The 18,583-nt window shown below is 38.2% G+C and overlaps 1 protein-coding gene across 2 annotated transcripts in view; it reads left to right on the top strand.

Annotated features, from left to right (window-relative positions):
* Nucleotides 1-1,819: 1,819 nt before the first annotated feature.
* Nucleotides 1,820-18,583, top strand: part of TOPBP1 (DNA topoisomerase II binding protein 1) — a 43,207-nt gene continuing 26,443 nt past the window's right edge. Inside the window, exons 1-12 of one of the 2 annotated variants that reach the window (XM_051962660.1) lie at nt 1,820-2,003; nt 2,297-2,387; nt 2,506-2,640; nt 2,756-2,899; nt 3,511-3,692; nt 4,536-4,732; nt 6,183-6,362; nt 7,113-7,267; nt 11,275-11,438; nt 11,597-11,841; nt 17,164-17,480; nt 18,258-18,433. In XM_051962660.1, coding sequence (XP_051818620.1) covers nt 2,304-2,387; nt 2,506-2,640; nt 2,756-2,899; nt 3,511-3,692; nt 4,536-4,732; nt 6,183-6,362; nt 7,113-7,267; nt 11,275-11,438; nt 11,597-11,841; nt 17,164-17,480; nt 18,258-18,433 — 1,979 coding nt within the window. In that variant the 5' untranslated portion in view covers nt 1,820-2,003; nt 2,297-2,303. Of the gene's footprint in view, nt 2,004-2,296; nt 2,388-2,505; nt 2,641-2,755; nt 2,900-3,510; nt 3,693-4,535; nt 4,733-6,182; nt 6,363-7,097; nt 7,268-11,274; nt 11,439-11,596; nt 11,842-17,163; nt 17,481-18,257; nt 18,434-18,583 lie in introns of both variants that reach the window. The other variant, XM_051962659.1, reaches the window with a different exon arrangement.

The raw sequence follows: 18,583 nt of genomic DNA, 5'->3' as shown, positions 1-18,583 counted from the left end.
CTGATTTCACAGCTCCAGGTAGGGGCCTGAAAAGTTTTCAATACTCTCATTGTAGTGTGATCCAGGGGTGGAACTGTTCACTGCCTTCTTTATCTAAACTCAACAAAGTCCCAACTCAGATTTGCCTGTGTATTAACTTGTTTCTGGTTGAGATTTTCAACAGATTTTGCTTAACTCAGCCACTAATGGCTTGCTGGGAAGCTATGCAGATTTAGAGATACTAGGGCCCATGCTCACAACTGTTTCTCTCTAATTCAGAACTAGGCCTCCCCACTCCCAATGAAAGGCAGAGGTTCTACACCTACAGGGGAGAAAGGCCAAGGTGAGTCAGCCAAGGTCTGGGGGCTCCCAAGAGAAGTGTAAGAAGTGCCTGTGTGAGACCAGACAGATCTCGAGTCAGACCAACAAGCCCAGCACAAGAACTAGGCCCTTGCCTGCAGCAATGTCAAGTACTGATCCACTCATCATACTTGTACTGATCCCTGTAAAAGTCATCATCATTTTTTTCCTACACAAAATTAATTATTCTGGGAAGAGGAGGGAGGAGGAGGAAGGATGCTCTGCACACCCACATCCCTATTCCCTTATTCCCCACATGTGCACCCCCATTGCCTAGTCAGGGCCACAGGGAGCAGAGGTTAGAAGCACCCTGGAGCACTGCCTCATCTTCTGGACTTCAGATCTGATGCCTCGGTTTCCTCATCTGTAAAATACCAGAAGAAGGAAATGGTAAGCCATTCTGAAGAGGGAGGGAAACAAACTATTTCCTTTACAGAGGTTACGTTCCCTTTAAGAAACTGTAGTTCCTTTTGTTCTGTGATCCCTTTGGAGTCTCAATCCCACCTGGGGAAGGCATACTCCCCACCACCTCCCCAAATAAGTTATCTTTCAGGGATGCCAGAGCCTTTGATTCAATTAGAAATCCTGGTCAAAAGCACCCCTTTGAAATATTGTTAATTCCAATAGGAGATCTGGGTTGAAAATTGATAAGCATCCAAGCCTGGGAACCTGAGTCCTGAAGCCCCAGGGCTCTTTAAAAAGGGCAGTATCTGGACTTGCTCTTTGCAAGAGGCCCAAGCAACTTATTAGGAACCCTTTTGCCCGATGAGAAAGCATTCTCAGCGCCAAATTCCATTTCCCCAATAGGTCTTTGCCACTATAGAAGTCAGTTCCTCAGCAAACTGATTTCTATCCAACAATAAACTTTCATTTTGCAATTAATAATTCGGGAATAAGTAAATTCACTTTTAAACCTGAGACCCATTAAAGGGGATTTTTAACAGCTCTCTTATTGCCATTAACTTCATGACCACTAGGAATTGAGGGGATTCAATCACACTCATCAATCCCATTATCCCTGCCCAGAAAATCTCAAACCGGGTCACAAACTAAACAATAGGACCATAAGGGGAAGAAAAGGGTATAGCTTTTTGGCAAGATCCAAATCAAACCTTCCCACCCACCCCACCCCCTCCCCGATTCTCCTGGGCGCTGCGTCGGTCCGGCCACGACCAGGGTCCCGCCGACCACGAGGGTTCGCTCTGCGGGGCTCCTGATCCCGGCTGCCTAGCCACAATCCGGGCCAGGCAAAGCTCCGGGATTAGGTTTAGAAAAAACAACTTTGGAGACCAGCGAGGGCCCGAAGTAAGTGACTGAATTTGGGTCTTTCCCTTTCCCCGGAAGCGGGGAATCGCGCCACTTCCGCCTAGTGGGAAAAGATGAAAGCTGGCAAATAAATCTAGCTGAGCTGCGGGGGGGGGAATCTTTCTCTCCTCAGCACACGCCTTCCCCTCCGTCACTTCCGCCACCTGACGGAAGAGGAAGCCCTTAGAGTGGCGCGAAACTCGGCCCCAGGGCTCCGTAGTTGCTCGCCTTCCCTCCCCCTCAAGTCCCTGTCGCGCGCTGGGTTTTTCCGCACGCCTCATCGGCTGCCTCACCCCCGAGCCTCGTTCTGGTCTGCAGCCACCGCCGCCGCCGCCTCAGGACGTCGGAGCCCCGGGGTGGTGAGTGAGGGCGGCGGGCGGCGGGCGGCGTTGAGAGCGACCGTTGTGTGTCCGCTCTGGGCCCGAGGGGCAAGCGGGGCAGAGCCGGTGGCTCGAGGGGCTGCCGCCGGACGGCGGGGCAGGGCGGACGCTGCCGTTGGTCTGCTGTCCCAAGAGCGGGGTTGGGGCCGGGCCAGGGGACAGCCGGAGCTCGAACCCCTGGAGGCCTCAGCCGGCCCCGCCCCCTCCCAGCCGCCCGTGGCCTGCGCTTCCTCCGGGGTTCGTAGCCGTCAGTGATCCCTCCGCCCCCCTAGGTACACGATGTCCGAGAATGACCGAGAGCCGTACTACGTGAAGTTCGTGAAGGCGCCAGGGAACTCGGACTTCTTCTTCGCAGCTCTCGGGGTGAGCGCCACGGGGTCTGGGGGCGGGACTCGGGGGCGGGGGGCGGGCGGGGTGTTTTCTACCGGAGATCACCGGAGCTTGGAGCGGCTGGCCAGCCTCCCGTCCATTCACCCCGTAGTCCATGAAGGAGTTCCAGTCGGAGGAGTACTTGCAGACCATCACGGAGCAGGAGGCACTGGACATTAGCCACAATGACCGCTCACTCTATATCTGCGACCCCTTCAGCGGCCTCGTTTTCGATCATCTCAAAAAGGTGCTTGGTGCCCTTGGGGTCCCCGGCTGTTGGGGAAGGGAGCGCGATTGGGGAAGGAGCAGGAGGGCCCATCCCGTAGTCTCTTAAGTGACAGTCGGCTGCGTGTGCTCCCCAGCTTGGCTGCAGGATCGTGGGCCCGCAGGTGGTTATCTTCTGCATGCAGCACCAGCGATGTGTCCCCAAAGCAGAGTACCCGGTATATAACATGGTTATGGCCGATGTCACCATTTCTTGCACAAGCCTCGACAAAGAAACAAGGGTAAGACGTAGTAGAATGAGAACGTCAGTGTGTACTTTGTTATAGGAATCTCTGGCTACCTATACTCTGAAATCTTTTGTATCTTGTTTCCTATCATGCAGACTAAAAGGCTGTGATTTAGCAATATAAGAGGTTAAAAAGGTGATCGTCGACTACCCAGCACAAGTGGGGTTAATATCATGCAAAAGTTGTAACCCACTTGGTCCACTCAACAGGACTTGCAATTTGGTACTCCTTAACTTCTGCCCCTGATAACCCTTCATCTCCTTTCAGATCATAGATGCCCAAGTCTTGCCCCAGCTACTATAGCAAAGTACTCGTTCAAAGCATTGTTTCTCTCCTTATGGTTCTAAATGCTCTTTGTAAATTGGGTTAGAGGCAGGATTTTTAATGGGAAAAAAAAAAAAAAGACTTGGTGAACTATTGTCTTCTAACAGAGCCGGTAATCATATCAAGAATTGTTTTTCTTTGTAAATTATTCATCTTAAAAAAGCATTTTAACAGTTATAGTGATAAAATATGAATTTGTTGTGGATATAATATAATGTTGCTGAAGAAAATTGATGATAGTGATGTTAACATACTTATTATCTCTCCCTTTGGTACTCCAGAAAGAAGTTCATAAATATGTACAAATGATGGGTGGACGAGTTTGCAGAGACTTGAGTATATCAGTAACCCACCTCATTGCTGGAGAAGTCGGCAGCAAAAAATATTTAGTGGCTGCAAATCTAGGGAAACCTATTATGCTTCCTTCTTGGGTACAAGAATTATGGAAGAAGTCACAAGAGAAGTAAGTTATTTATTGTTAAGACTTAGAAAATTACATATAAGTCATATAAGCCAATCTGAAGATTTCCTTGGAGAAAGTTTTGTGATTGTCTTCTCTCTTTAATCACTCAGCATCTTAAACAAGTTCAACACCCTTCTCTTTTCCAAACTCAAAAGGGTAAAAGTTTCTTAGGCACAGAATGTTGATGAGTGCCTGTAGTAGGCAGTATGATGTGGAAAGAGTATTGAGTTTGGAATCAGAGCATTTGGGCTCATTGGAATGTGTTTGAATGTTCAGGTAAAAAGTTCACCCCTCTGGGATTCCCATTTCCTCATAAATGAAGAGGTTTATTAGATGACATCTGAGGTCCCTAATATCTCTCCTTTTACTTTCCTTTGAATCACTATATTCCCAGAATTGCTCACATGTATATCAGGTTCAATAAGGGTAGGCTATGTTGAGTATAAATTGCCATTAAGCTAAAGCATTCCTAATTGTTTGCAAAGCAGTGATTAAGTGAGAGATGTATGAGGGTAATTTCAAGCTTTTAAATTGAAACTTTTTAAAGTTAAATCTCTGGATAAAAACACTTAGTGTGAAATTTGAAATTTTGGAGTAGTATATTTAGGGAGAGGTTGTGGAAGTGTAAGTCATTTTTTTTTTCCCCTAAGAAAATTTGGATTCAGATTTTTTTCTGAGTGTTTCTCAGACCTCTTATGACTTTGAATATGTTGCAGTAAATCTAAAACATGAGAAGAAAATAGTGGATACAATATTAGTTGCTTCTAACAAGTAAAATTTTTCAGAACATTTTGAGGATTGTATAGCAAATGGTTTTCCTTCTGCTACTTTGATTTTCCCTAGATGTATGACACAGTTAACAGATGTAAATATGGAAGATTTCAAATGCCCATTATTTTTCGGCTGTACTATCTGCGTGACTGGTTTATGCAGCTTGGATAGAAGGGCAGTTCAGCGACTTACTGTTGAGAATGGAGGTCGATACATGGGACAGCTGAAAATGAATGAATGCACACACCTCATTGTTCATGAACCAAAAGGTAAAAATGTTTCCAGAAAAATAACTGTTGTTATTGATGTCAGATTGAGGGTAGCTAGATAGTTCAGTGTAAAATGAGTTGGAGAAGGAAATGGCAACCGCTCCAGCATCTTTGCCAACAAAACCCCAAGTAGGGTTATGAAGAGTCAAGACATGACTGGAAAAATGACTATTTGACAACTGTTGTCTCTTAATAGTTTTTGTTTGTTCCTTTGTTAAAATACCATATGGGTAATGTGGTTTGCTTGGAAGTTTGCTTTGTAATACATTATCATGCTCCTAGTTACATTAAAAAAAAAAGAGTAGGTAGCATTTTTAGTCCTTTCCCAAATCTTATGGTTTTCTATATTATTAGCTAAAGTTGTTCGTTTTTTAACTAAATTGACTAATTTTTGTTACTCCTGGCTAAACACTAGTTATCAAATTGTTCTTGTTCTGCTTTAAGGGTCAGTCTAGTCACTGAATGATTGTGTTCTGTATGCATGGGTACTTCCCAAGAATGATGAGCCAGAAACCAGAGAAAGTAGAAGATGTGCTATTGATAGCAAAGAATGTAAAAAAAAACTTGATAGATATGTTAACATAAGATAACTTGGAGTCTCTACTATGTTGCTAAAATAGCAGATTCTCACATTCATGTCAGAATTGATAAAAAAAATTTTTTTTTTCTTTACCACACTTCCTACAAGTAGATAGTGTAAATATTATCTGTGTTTGAGAGATGAAGAAACTGAGATTCAGGAAAGTTAAATGACTTACCTGGGGTCAGCACCAATAGTGAGGGTCACAGATCCTAAATCTACACCCCATGTCTTCTCACTGCTAGTCCATGCTCTTTTCTTTCTCTGTGCTGCTTCTCATTAGAATAAAGATCTGTATGTAGAATTTTCCTGTAAATGTCTTTCTGAGCTTTTCAATATGTGTACAAATAGACTTGAGAGGGGGACCTGGTACCTTTGCTTGTGTTTGCTGAACTGCCTCAATGAAAGAGATGTTCTCATTCAGGACCATGAATGTAAAGCTAAGTCTGAAATGACTATAATATAGAGATTATAATTAAATGATTTTTCAGTTTGCTAATGCTATAGAACAAAAACTCCTGGTTTTCAAGAATATCTGACACAGAATCTAATTTGGCCACTTTATTCTTCTACTTGATCCCATTTTCTCTACAGTTATGGTGTGAAGTATATTTTATTAAAACATTTGGAGAAAAGAAAAGTTATATGTGGAATTGATTCTAATTTGAATCAACTTGATAATAGAATAATTTTTTCTTTTTAAAACAGTAAGTTACTTATCAGTGTTATAAATTATTGTCTCTGTGTCAAAATATTTTTTATTACTGTGATTTTAATTCAGTTTTTTATCCCTATGCTTGAGAATGTAAAAAATTTTATAAAAGGAATTTTTAGTAGATTGTAATTTTTTTTTCTTATCATACCTGGTAGGTCAGAAATATGAATGTGCCAAGAGATGGAATGTACATTGTGTGACAATCCAGTGGTTTTTTCACAGTATTGAGAAGGGCTTCTGTCAAGATGAAGCCAAGTACAAGATAGAGCCTAGATCAGAAGCAAAGAGCGTACCAGATACTTCTACTCCTACTGGCCAGAATAGTGAAGCTAGTGGTAAGTTTCTAACCGTAATTTAATGAAGTAATTTTTTTTTTCTGTACTGATTAGTTGAATGGAACAATTTGTTTTAATTAGTTTTACTGAGATGTTTCTTACTTAAAAATTAGACATAGTATTCTATTTTTTTTTTTCATTTATAATTGGACAGTAAAAAAAAAATAGGTTGTCAGAATTATAAAGGGCTTAGGTTTTTTGTTTTTGTGATATATGACAGCTAGGTTTATTATATCACTATTGATCCATGGAAAAGCACTCAAAATTATTCCTGAATTTCATGTTTAATTTTCTATATTATTACATGTTATAGTTTGTTATCTTCATTTTTGTTGGTGTTATGTTCAATTTTTCATGTTAAACTTAAAATTGTTTGATGGAGAGTGACATATATTAAAATTTGGAATTTTTTAAATTCTAAAATATTCTAAGCCCTTAAACCTAGCACTTAGAAGATAAGCCTTTGTGGGGGAAGGGAGAGGATTTTCTATTAGAGCATGAAAGAATTCTAATAATGTCTTTTAAATGAAATTAGCTTTCTGTAGTATAACACATTTAGTTTTTTTTTCCCTTTTCATATTTTGTCTTCTAGCTAAAATGCTGAATCTTATTGAAAAGTAAAAATCCTTTTCGATTGCAAAATCAAGTTCAGTGGGGGAAAAACATAATCAGTGAGGACCTGATTTATTTATCTTCATTTATGAATGCTTGTCTTCATTACATTTTGATATGTAGGTCGTACTCTTTCAGATGTCAGTCACATATCTAACATCAATTCAAGTTGCATTAATGAGTCTACACATAACTCAATTATGAACAACAAATTGGGATCTCTTCTTGAAAATCTACAAAATCTGGATATCAGCGCATTTCAAGCACCTGAGGATTTACTAGATGGCTGTCGTGTATGTTTGTAAATTAACTCTTATGATACTTAGTGCATTTTAACTAATTAGCCTTGTTTTTGTGGCCTTTGAGTCAACCAATCAGCAAGTACTATTTAATTACTATGTGCCACATACTGCAATAAGTGTTGAGGATCCAAAGGAAGACAAAAACAGTCTGCATCCAAGGAGTTCACAATCTAATGCAGGAAACAATATGCAAACAACTCTCTACATAGAAGATACAAATGTACTATAATAGTGGAGGGTCAGAATGGGGACAGAAAAGGTCTCTTGCAGAAAATGGGATTTGAAATAAATGTTGAATCTGGGAGTTAGAAATCAGGAAGGAGAGAATTCCAGGCATATATTCTCATTTTTAAAAAAAGTATCATGGGGCAGCTAGGAGGCGCAGTGAATAGAGCACCAGCCCTAAAATCAGGAGGACCTGAGGTTAAATCTGGCCTCAGACACTTAACATGTCCTAGCTGTGTGACCCTGGGCAAGTCACTTAATCCCACTTGCCTCAGCACCAAAAAAAAAAAAGAAATTTAAAAACTCTGTCAGGAGATGGCAATGTCCTATGTGAAGAACAGCAAAAAGTCAAGTGATGCTTATTCCTAGAATACATGATGGAGGAGAGTGAAATGGCTTTAAAAACCAGAGGATTTGATATTTAATCCTGGGTTAGTAGGAAAACATTGGAATATATCAAGAAGGATCACGATATGGGCAGACTTGTGTTTTAGAAAGGTCATTTTGGCGGCCAAGCAAAAAATGGACGGGGATAGGAATAGGCAGTGACTGGAGGCAGAAAGATGAATCTGCAAGCTTGCTGGCAAAGTCTCTGCGTGAGCAGAGAGAAGAAGAGGAAGGATGTGAGCGAGAGATTGTTTGGTACAAAATAGTAGGGCTTGACAACAAGTTGATTATGTGTTGTGAAGAAAATTAAGTGTTGAATGAATAAGAACTAATGATATCATTGAGTGAAGAGAGCCCGGGACAGAAATTTGGAGAATACCTGTGGTTAGTAGGCATAATCTAGATGAAGAGTCAGACAGGTGAGAGGAAAATGAGGAGAAAGAGGGGAGTGTGATAAAAGGTTTTCATCACCTTCATAAGATAAAAGTATGCAGAAGAAGAGGGTGATCAGCAGTGACAGAAGCTACAGAGAGGGCAAGAAGGATAAGGACTAAGATGACCATTCGTTTCCATAATCAAAACAAATGGTTTGTATCTTTTGAGAAAGTAGTTTCTGTTGAATGATGCCAGACCCCAGAAACACTGAGGAAAGATAAGGTAGGGGAAGTGAGAGAAGGAGAGTAAAAAGTGGGAGCTTCCTTAGGTGAATGATCCTCGGGTTTTCATTGAAGGTAAGATCTTCAGCTGAGAGTGTGAGAAGGGAGGGAATACCATGTGAGATATGAAAAGGGATAAAAGCTTTAGAACGGCTGCAGTAGTCTTTGAGATGGGAAAGCCAGAGTCAGGGGCTTTTCTTCAGGACGCCTTCTCCTTGACCTTTTCTTTAGCCTTTGACATTTGATCCCCCTCTCCTTTCAGGAACCACTTTCCCAGTTTTCGTACCTGTCTATCACCTCTTTGGCCTCCTTTGCTGGATCTTTTTCCTGATTAGTCCTCCAATTGTAGATGTTCTCAAGATTCTGTTCTGGATCTTCTATTCTTCTCTATACTAATTCACTTGATGACCTCATCATTTCCTATAGATTTAATTGCCATCTTTATGCTGATGATTCTTAAATTCTCTCTCTCCCTCCCTTCCTTGCTGATTTCACCTTTGCTTCCTCTCTTAAATATGCCTCCCCTTCTTGGCACTTATCACCACCCCCAGTCCCACATACAGATTCTCATTTCTTCTAGACTATTACAGTAACTGCTAGACTTTTGTCTGCTTTGAGTCTCTGCCTATTCCAAACTACTAAAGTGATTTTTCCTAAAGTACATGTCCAATCATGTTACCTCCCTAATCAGTAAACCAATGACTACTTATTACCTCCAGTGTTATATAATTGGAAACCCTTAATAATCTGAACCTCTCCTAACTTTGCACTCTTGTTACAACTTACACCTCCCCCCCCCCCCCACACACACACACACATAGTTTTTGATCCAGGGACATTGGTTGTTATTCCTCTAACAAACAAGACACTTTCAGCTCAAAGCATTTTCTTTCTTTATCCTCCATGCCTGGGATTCTCTTTTCTCGCTTTTACTTATTGGCTTCCCAGACTTCTTTTAAACCCCAACTAAATCCCATCTTGTATAAGAAATCTTTCCTAATCTCTTAATTCTAGTGCCTTCCCCCTCAGTTATTTTCTATCTATCCTGTATAGAGTTTGTTTGTACATAATTGTGTGCTTATTGCCTACCCACCAAGCTTAACACGGTGCCTGGCACAAAGGAAACATTTAGCAAATGTTTATTAAATGACTGACTATTAAACATCTTGGGTGAGATTTAGATATCTCAAACTCAACATATCTGAAAATGAACTTAATATGTTCTTTCCCAATTATTCACCTCTTCCTAACTTTCTTTTTACTACTGTCAGGGGTATCACCATTGTTCCAGACTTTGCAACCAAAAGTCATCTTGATTTCTCACTATCTGCTATTCATCCGTATCCAGTCTGTTGCCAAATCCTGTCGTTTCTTTTGTTATTTCTCTTGTATACTATCCTGAGGTGACACTGTCATTACCTAGAAAGTACCCATTCTTATAAAGTCCTTCATTATCTGAACCTTCCTATTATCTAGTCTTTTCCTTTCTATTTACTCTGTGATCCAGTGACACTAGCCTCTTAGGTTCCTTCTATTTTGTTTGTACATAGTTGTTGCATGGAGACTTCCCCATTACAGTGTGAGCTTCTTGAGATTAGGCACTGCTCTCAAGTGTTTAGCATAATGCCTGACACATAGTTGAGCTTAGTAAATGTGACATGATTTTATTTCATTTATAATGAACTTAAATGTCACATAGTTTATTTTTTGTCTAGAGGCTTTAGAGAACCACTGGTGCTTCTTAAGGAGTGGGGCAAAAAAGACCTATGCTGTAGGAATATCATTTGGCAGCTTTATGGATGTTGGTTTGGAGAGGGCAACACCTAGAGGAAGAGACCAGTTAGGTAGTGGAAGTAGTCAAGGTACTTGGAGCTAGAAAGACCTGGGTTAGGTCATATCAGTAAAGACAGAACAATAAATAAACGTTGTACTGACAGAATTGACAAGATATGGCAACTGATGGTTGTAGAGATGAAGGAAAATAGTCAAAGAGGACACCAAAAATTCAAACCTAAGTCAATGGAAGATGAAAAATGGGGAAAGGAAGTTAGTAAGAGGGTTGGGATTCAGGAACAGGAATGAATTCCGTGTGAACATATTCAATATATAACAAAGTTTTAATAGTGTGAGGCAGACAAAAGGTATGAGAGAAGAAACCACTGTAAATCCATATTCTTGAGAAGGGGCTCTGCTTAGGGTAGGGCTTGAGCTGAATCTCAGGAAAAAAGACAATAAGCATAAAGAGGAAAAAAGTAGAGTGGATGTTGCATGGCTTAGGGAACATTTCTTTTTTGCTATGATGATAGGACTTAAAAGATCTAGTGCAACTTAAATTAGCAAAAGCATCAAGTTCTCAAAGAGAAATAGGTCAACAAATAGCTTTGACTTAGGAGGCAGCTTAGTGTAGTAGAAAGGTTAACAGAAGCTCTGAATAAGTAATTGATTTGATACTTAACTTGGTCATTCTAATCTCCGATTTCCTCATTTGTAAAATAAGGATTATATTTCAATCCTTGTGCAAATTCTCTAAACAAAATTATTTTGAGGAAAATGCTTTGTATACCTTAAAAGGTCTGTGTAAATGTGAACCATGATCATGTTATCCTGGGGATAGATTTTGCCAATCCAAAAGCATACTTGTGATCTTAAAGGGCTATGTAGAATTTAGATTATGAATGTAACCAAAAACGTTAGCCTAAAGCAGTATTTTTTAATTCTTTTTTTTTGCAGATATACCTTTGTGGTTTTAGTGGCAGAAAGTTAGACAAACTGAGAAGACTTATTAATTGTGGTGGTGGAGTTCGTTTTAATCAGCTCAATGAAGATGTGACCCATGTTATTGTTGGAGATTATGATGATGAATTAAAACAGTTTTGGACTAAATCAACACACAGGTTCTGACTATTTTTACTTTATAGACTTTCCATGGTGATAATGACTTTATTGTAAATTATAATCATAGCTATAAAAATTCTGTAAAGAAGGCCATTGAACAAAGAATGGTCTTCATATATCAAGTAACGGGTTGTAACTGTATTTACTTTTTTCATAGGCCTCATGTAGTGGGACCAAAATGGCTACTGGAATGTTTTAGTAAAGGTTATCTGCTTTCTGAGGAGCCATATATTCATTTGAATTACCAGCCAGTGGAGATAACTGTTTCAGATCAGCCAAGAATGAAATCAACCCTTTCGAAAAGAAATAACAGTTTTTCCAAGAAAGAATTTGTGGGCCCAGAGAAACATCAGAAAGCTGATGAAGATTTACTTTCCCAGTATGTAAATGACCACATGACAGGTGAGATTTGTATAAGTCAGATTGATTTTATTAGAATTATAACTTTTTCTTAAAACTGTTTCCAAAATTGTTATGTCACTGTTATTTGATTTTTAAAAAGCAACTTTTATTTTAATTTAGCTTATTTGTCCTTAAAACACTCCTGTGAGATAGAGGGCAGTTGTTAATCTCCTTTGTAAATGTGAAACTCAAGACACTAAAAGGGTATTTTTAAAGTTTATTTCCTTGGTGGCTAAACTGAAACTAAAACCCAAGTCCCAGCTACATCAGTACTCTATCCAGTAAATTTTACTTGTATCTCACTATAGATTAGACTAAGATTAAAACTTTGGGTAGTGTGGATTTATGTTTTGGTTTCTAAATTGAAAGATGCTTTTATATTGGGGTTTTTGTTTTTTTTTTTAAACAACTTTTGAAGATTTAAAAACTGACCACAGCAATGAGCAGCCTCTGTACATAGGTTTCTAATTCTGATTACAACTGCTTTTTGAAAGTCCTGACAATAAAACAGCTCTATGGATGAACTCAATATCCCTCAGAATCTCCAAGCAATCAAGTTTTTTTTTTTCTTTTTAATTATTTTGTTCTTTCCTTCTTCCTTCCCCAATTAAACAAAAACCTGTGGCAAAAATACATAGTCAAGTAAGACAAACTCCTGTCTTCAATAAGATTTGTTAAAGCATCTGCTGTGTGTCAAGTGCTGTGCCGGTTGCTAGGAATAAAAAAGAAAAAAGCTAAATAGAATCCACTAGTTGTAAAGCTTAGATTCTAAAGGAAAGGGAAAACATTATGCACATGTAGAGGTGGACACAAAGAAGATAAAAAATAATCATGTGGGGATAGCGTTTCATGCTAAAGGTGTTGTTTAGGTCAAGTCTTTTAGGAAACTGGGTGTTGTGCTACATAAACATGGGAATAGAGCATTATATGGAGGCTGGTTTGTCTGGATCATTGTTACATGGGAGGAAGAAATGTGTCATAAGAGTGGAAAAGGGAAAATGAGACCAGTTTGGAAAGAGCTTTAAATGCCAAATAGAAATTTTATGGCTGATCCTAGAAGTAGCAAAGAGTTGCTGAAATTAATTGAAAAGAGACTTTGGCAGCCATATAGAATATGAATTTGAGTAGGGAGAAGCTTGGGAAAAACTCCTTTTCCTAGGTTCTATCCCCCTATGTCTTTTGTCTCCCCTACTAAAATATAAATTTCTGGAGAGCAGGGCCTATTTCACATTTGTATTTGCATCCCCATCACTTAGCACAGTGCTTAAAATAAGCTTGTAATGTGTAATTCTGAGTTCATTCAGGTGGTGGTTGTAAATAGAGAAGAGATGAATGTAAGAGATGTAGTAGAAGTGGAAATGACAAGACTTGGCCAGATTGGATATGTGGAGTTGAGGGAAAATCCAGTTGAGGATGACTCTAGTTGATTAGAAGGGCAGTGCTATCCTTAACAGAAATGGGAAAGTTGGGAAGAAGGGGTGGATTTGGGAAAAATGATGAGTTCTGTGGTGGACACTTTGAGTTGGAGATACCTCAAGAATACCACTTTGAAATGTCCATTGGGCAGATTAGTTCAAATGAGACAGATGGTGAAGCTAGAGGCTAGGTCTGGACACAGGTTTAGGCGCCATCTCCATAAAGAGGAAAATGAAAATTATCAAATCTCATTAGGAAAGTTTAGTGGGCATGTTTTATAAATGGTAAATATTTAAGTTCTTTCTCTGGCATAGAAGTATGCTAAATCTTGATAAGGATATAAAAGTAATGGTGCATGGTTGAGGAGCTTTCAGGCTGACTAGAATCTCTTAAAATAATTTTCTTCCAGGGCATCTGGGTGGAACAGTGGATAGAGCACCAGCCCTGAAGTCAGGAGGACCTGAGTTCAAATCTGGCCTCAGATACTTAATACTTCCTAGCTCTGTGACCCTGGGCAAGTCACTTAACCCCAATTGCTTCAGCAAAGAAAAAAATTTTTTTTCTTCCTATGGTTTTTGCAACTTGTTGCTTTCATGGATATTGTGGTTTTAATTAAGAATTTGATACTTTTATTCTTCAATGTCAATAAGTGCACTTTGGAGAACATAAACTTATTTTATGAGATTTATGGTCTGTGGCCATTTAGTGGACATTAGTCCAGTTAGCCTTTTTTTTTTTTTTTTTCCAGCTCAATCTTATTCTAAAGAGTTAGCCTTTGAAAATTCTTGACCACACTTACGTCAGTTGTTAGAGATTAGTTAGTTAGTTGTTAGAGATTCTAGCCTCATTGTGAAACAAGTAGAATTTTAGCAGTACTGCAGTTTATTTTGTTTATGGTTCAAATTTGTGATTCTTTGTTGAGGAAACATCTTCTACCTACCATAAGTTCTTATACACACATACACACACTCACGGTAATAATTTGATTTACTTGTAATTTCATCATGCAAGCACTCTCATCTAATGTATCCTATCCATGCCTTCTTGTCCTGTGATTACTATCTATGTCCTCTTATAAGTCTTCTGTAGAAAATTCATCCAGTATTTTATAGACCTTTGTCTAGATCTTTTGACATTCCATGCTAATACAATAAATTGACAAAAATTACTAAAGATGGGCAATTCCCATCTTTGTTGGAAAGGTTGTGGAAATATGGACACACTAAGATATTTTTGGTGGAACTGTAAATTGGTAGAACTTTTTGGAAATCAATTTTGAATCATACAAAGAAAATATCTAAAATATCCATGAGTACCCTTTACTCTGTGTATACCCCAAGGTATATGACTAAAACAAATATTCCACAGGCACAAATATTTATAAGCCCAAACACTGGGGATACAAATAAGAAAAAGACAATCTCTACCCATTATAATCTAATGGGAAAGGAGAAAACACAGAAATAAGCCAAAAAGCAAATGGTAGGAGGGGATATGGTTTGTGGTTGGGGAAGGTGCCCAGTACACAGTAGAGAAAAACTGATAAGTCTCACAAGTGGGTGAGAAAGAAGATGTCTGACCTCTGATGGGATGCCACAGTGAGCATAATGGCATCTTTTACAGCATGATGAGGTTATCCCAAGAGTGTCCTGGGCTTGGTGAGGAAATCACTCAGAAGGCCCACCTTCTTACAGCCAGGGGAGCAGTAAGGACTTGGAAGCAAAGTAGGGGCCCAGAAATGGGCTGACTCAACAAACTGAAACATTATTGGCTTGGATATCAGTGTGATGTAAGGAAAAGTAAGCATGGAGAATAAAGAGAAGACCCGTATGAGCTGATGGAAAATATCAAGCTGATTCAAATTAGGAACAGTTCTACATATAACTATCCTATAACTTTTCCCAGAGTATTTTAATCCAATATATTTGACATCATAGCTAAAGGGGAAAGTAGGATCAACTGGAAAAATAAAGTGCCCAAATTAGAATTCTGCTTCAGATATTCTTGAATCAGGAGTTCTTAGATCTCCTATAGTATTAGCAAACTGAATAATCATCTAATTACAGTCTCTATGTTGTACTTATTTTAGACTTAGTTTTACTACATTCATGATCCTGAATTGAATACATCTCTTCCACCGAAGCAACTGATAGAAAGGAAAATAAGTAGAAATGAGAAAACAATATATATAGTAATGATGGTTGATATACGTATAAATCTTATACTGTGTGCTAATGTGATTTCATTAGATCCTCATGACAACACAGGGAGGTGTGGGTCCTGAGATTATTTCCATTTTATAGATAAGAAAGCTGAGGCAGCTCAAAGTTAAGTGACTTGTTCAGGGATGTACAAACTTGTGTCTGAAACCACATTTGAACTCAGATCTTAACTCCAGGTTCATTGCTCTACCAGTGGTTACAACAATGTAAATGAGAAGAACTATAAGAAAAGAATGGAATCTGAATGCTACAAAATTATAATGACCAGGCAGATTTTACCATAAAAAAGTTATGTAAAAAGATATCTCCTTTCTTTTCAGAAATGGGTGTTCATATATGAAATATAACTTGTAATATCAGACTTTTGGGGTCTGTTTATTGGTTTGGGGCACTTATTTCATCCTCTTTTTAAAAATTCTTTATTAAAAAGTATTGCCCTCTGAAAAGGGCTTAAGGGAAGAATATGGGAAATGTATATAATAGACAACAAAAATTTTCCTTATTTTAAAAATAAGTCTACAAGTACCAGTATACAATTTCAGCTTTTTATTAATGTTGTCCCTTCTTTTCTAATTAGTTTTTGGTTTGTTTGGTTTTTTATGCCTCATCCTCTATTGTAAGTTTCCTTGATAATAATAATAGTCAGCTTTTAAGTTACTTTGAATCTTCAGAGTTTTTGACCCTTAATAATGCTTTGCATCCACATAGGCATCATTGGGAAGATTTTAGTGTTAAAAAGCTGGGAAATAAACATTTGAATTGTTGCTAGACAGTTTTACAGTATGCCAATTAGTCTTGACTTCTTATGCATTTATTTTTATCGTAGGATCAACTTAATTGTTTATCTTCAGTTCCTGTTCAATACTTACATATATATATATACAGTGTAAACATATTAATAGCTAATATGCAAATTTTTCTCGTGCAAATTGTTAATTTCTTTTGACGCTTCAAGTATCTTTATCACAAGTTCTTCAGAAATAAGTGTGATTTAGTTTTTTTTTTTTTTTAAAGTATATTATTTGGAGTCCTAGAACCTGAGTTCAAGTCCCAGCATTGTTTCTTTCTTTTGGTCTGATTTTTAAGCATTTCATTTAACTTTAGGACATCACTTTATCCCTTTATAAAATGAGGTTACAGTTCTAAATGTTCTTTCTGATTCCAGCTGGTTTTCTTGCGAGGGGAAGTAGCAGATATATATACACACAGCAGAAATATATACATAATAATATATCTGTTCAATATGTTCCCTTCTTTAGGATATCTTGAAAATCAATTCTCAGTTTTTTCAACATCATATCACTTCCATGTTGGATTTCTTGATGTGTGCTTGATCTGATCTGTCTCTTCTTTACCTCTCTGTCTCTTCTTTATCTCTCTGGCCATTTCTTCTGAGAGAAGTAGCAGGGGTGGGAGAGCACCTTGAAGATTGAGATGGCTAAACGTAGTGTGGCTCTTTTGTTATTGTTCATTGGCAAATGTGCTATTTAAAATTTTCTTTTTCTCTTTACTGCTGTCACTCTTTAATTGAATATTATTGTTCTTCAGAATACATGAGAAGACTTCCTGAAAAAAAAAAAAAAAGCCATTTATGTGACTCATGAGCCTAACTCCAGCAACAAATTATAGTTGGAATCTGAATTTGCTCCCATTGAGAATTTTTTTTTCCCCTTTCTCTTTTCAGATGAAGGCGAGAAGTTGGAAACTGGGATCTTTAATGATTCCACTCATACTACTGTACAAGGGGATAACCAGTCTTTCCTCAACCACAGTTCACTGCCTGAGACCTCTACAATTATTGAAGGTTTGTTTATCCGGAAGAAGTTCCTTGTTGTGGGTTTTAGTGAAGAAGATGAATCTTGCATTGCCGACGTTATTAAAGAAAATGCTGGAAAAATTCTGCCCCTCCAAAGCAGAACTATTGCTGACTATGCTGTGGTTCCTTTACTGGGGTGTGAAGTGGAGTCAACTGTAGGAGAAGTTGTTACAAATACATGGCTGGTAAGAGGAAACTGTAGCAGTTGAAACATCAGCGAGTAACATTGTTAAAAATAGACAATGATCAGAATTTGTAATTAAAGGATAGCTGGTGTTATTGGTTGTTGATTGTTTATTGCATATACAATTCTGCTGTAATGAATTGATAGATTTTATACTAACCCCTCTGGAGGTGTTAGATTCAGAAACAAAGTAAATATTGAAATTTAAAGTAATTGGCTTTCCTGGAAGTGACCCTTCTCTGGGAGGGAGGGACAATTGTAAAGCATGGTTCATCTAAAGGAGGGCCAATCTGATGAACATGATTATTTTATCTCAAGAACTAGCTTTAATAAATTTCTTTGTATTGTATAAGGAAGGGAATTTTTTTTTCATCAAATCTCTGATTTCCTTGTTACAATGAATGGATGAGGAAATTCTCCTTATTAACATCAAAGATTCTGAGAATTTACTTCAGCCATTGGCCCAGAGCTTCCTACATGATAGATATCAGAGACAGGACTTGAACCCTGGTCTTTCTGACTCCAAAGACACCTTTCTATCTACTGTGCTTGTTTACTTCATTGAAAGCCTTTTTCTTTATTTAGTCTCAATAAAGGAGTGTGCAGTGTTTTATGTGTATACATTTAATGTAAATACATATAAGATTGAAATTATATTGAGAACAAAATTTAATTTTGCACTGATAATTAATGGTTCCCATTTAGACAAGAGTTTTTGTAACTGAACTTGTATTACACCCTGATACCTTATTCCTGTTTTTGTTTTCTCTCTTGTAAGATTACTTGTATTGAACAACAAAACCTTTTTGACCCGGAATCAAATCCACTCTTCACACCAGTACCAGTCTTGGAAGGAAGTGGTACGCCTTTAGAAAACTGTGTTCTTTCATTCAGCCAATTTGTTGGAGCAGAGAAAGATTCCTTGGTATATTTAGCAAACCTGCTTGGAGCAAGGTATGCTTTCTCATTAGTGAGTAACCTTGATAGAGTCTTAACATGTGAAATAGAATTTGTCTTTGTGTGTGCAATATATGAGTATAAAGTAATGGCATGAAGGAAGTGTCATTTGAACAAGCTGGCTGTGTGTGAATCTGATCCATTCCA

This window comes from Antechinus flavipes, chromosome 5, assembly GCF_016432865.1.
Source record: "Antechinus flavipes isolate AdamAnt ecotype Samford, QLD, Australia chromosome 5, AdamAnt_v2, whole genome shotgun sequence".
Lineage (NCBI taxonomy): Eukaryota > Metazoa > Chordata > Mammalia > Dasyuromorphia > Dasyuridae > Antechinus > Antechinus flavipes.
This window is presented reverse-complemented; position numbering and strand designations above follow the sequence as displayed.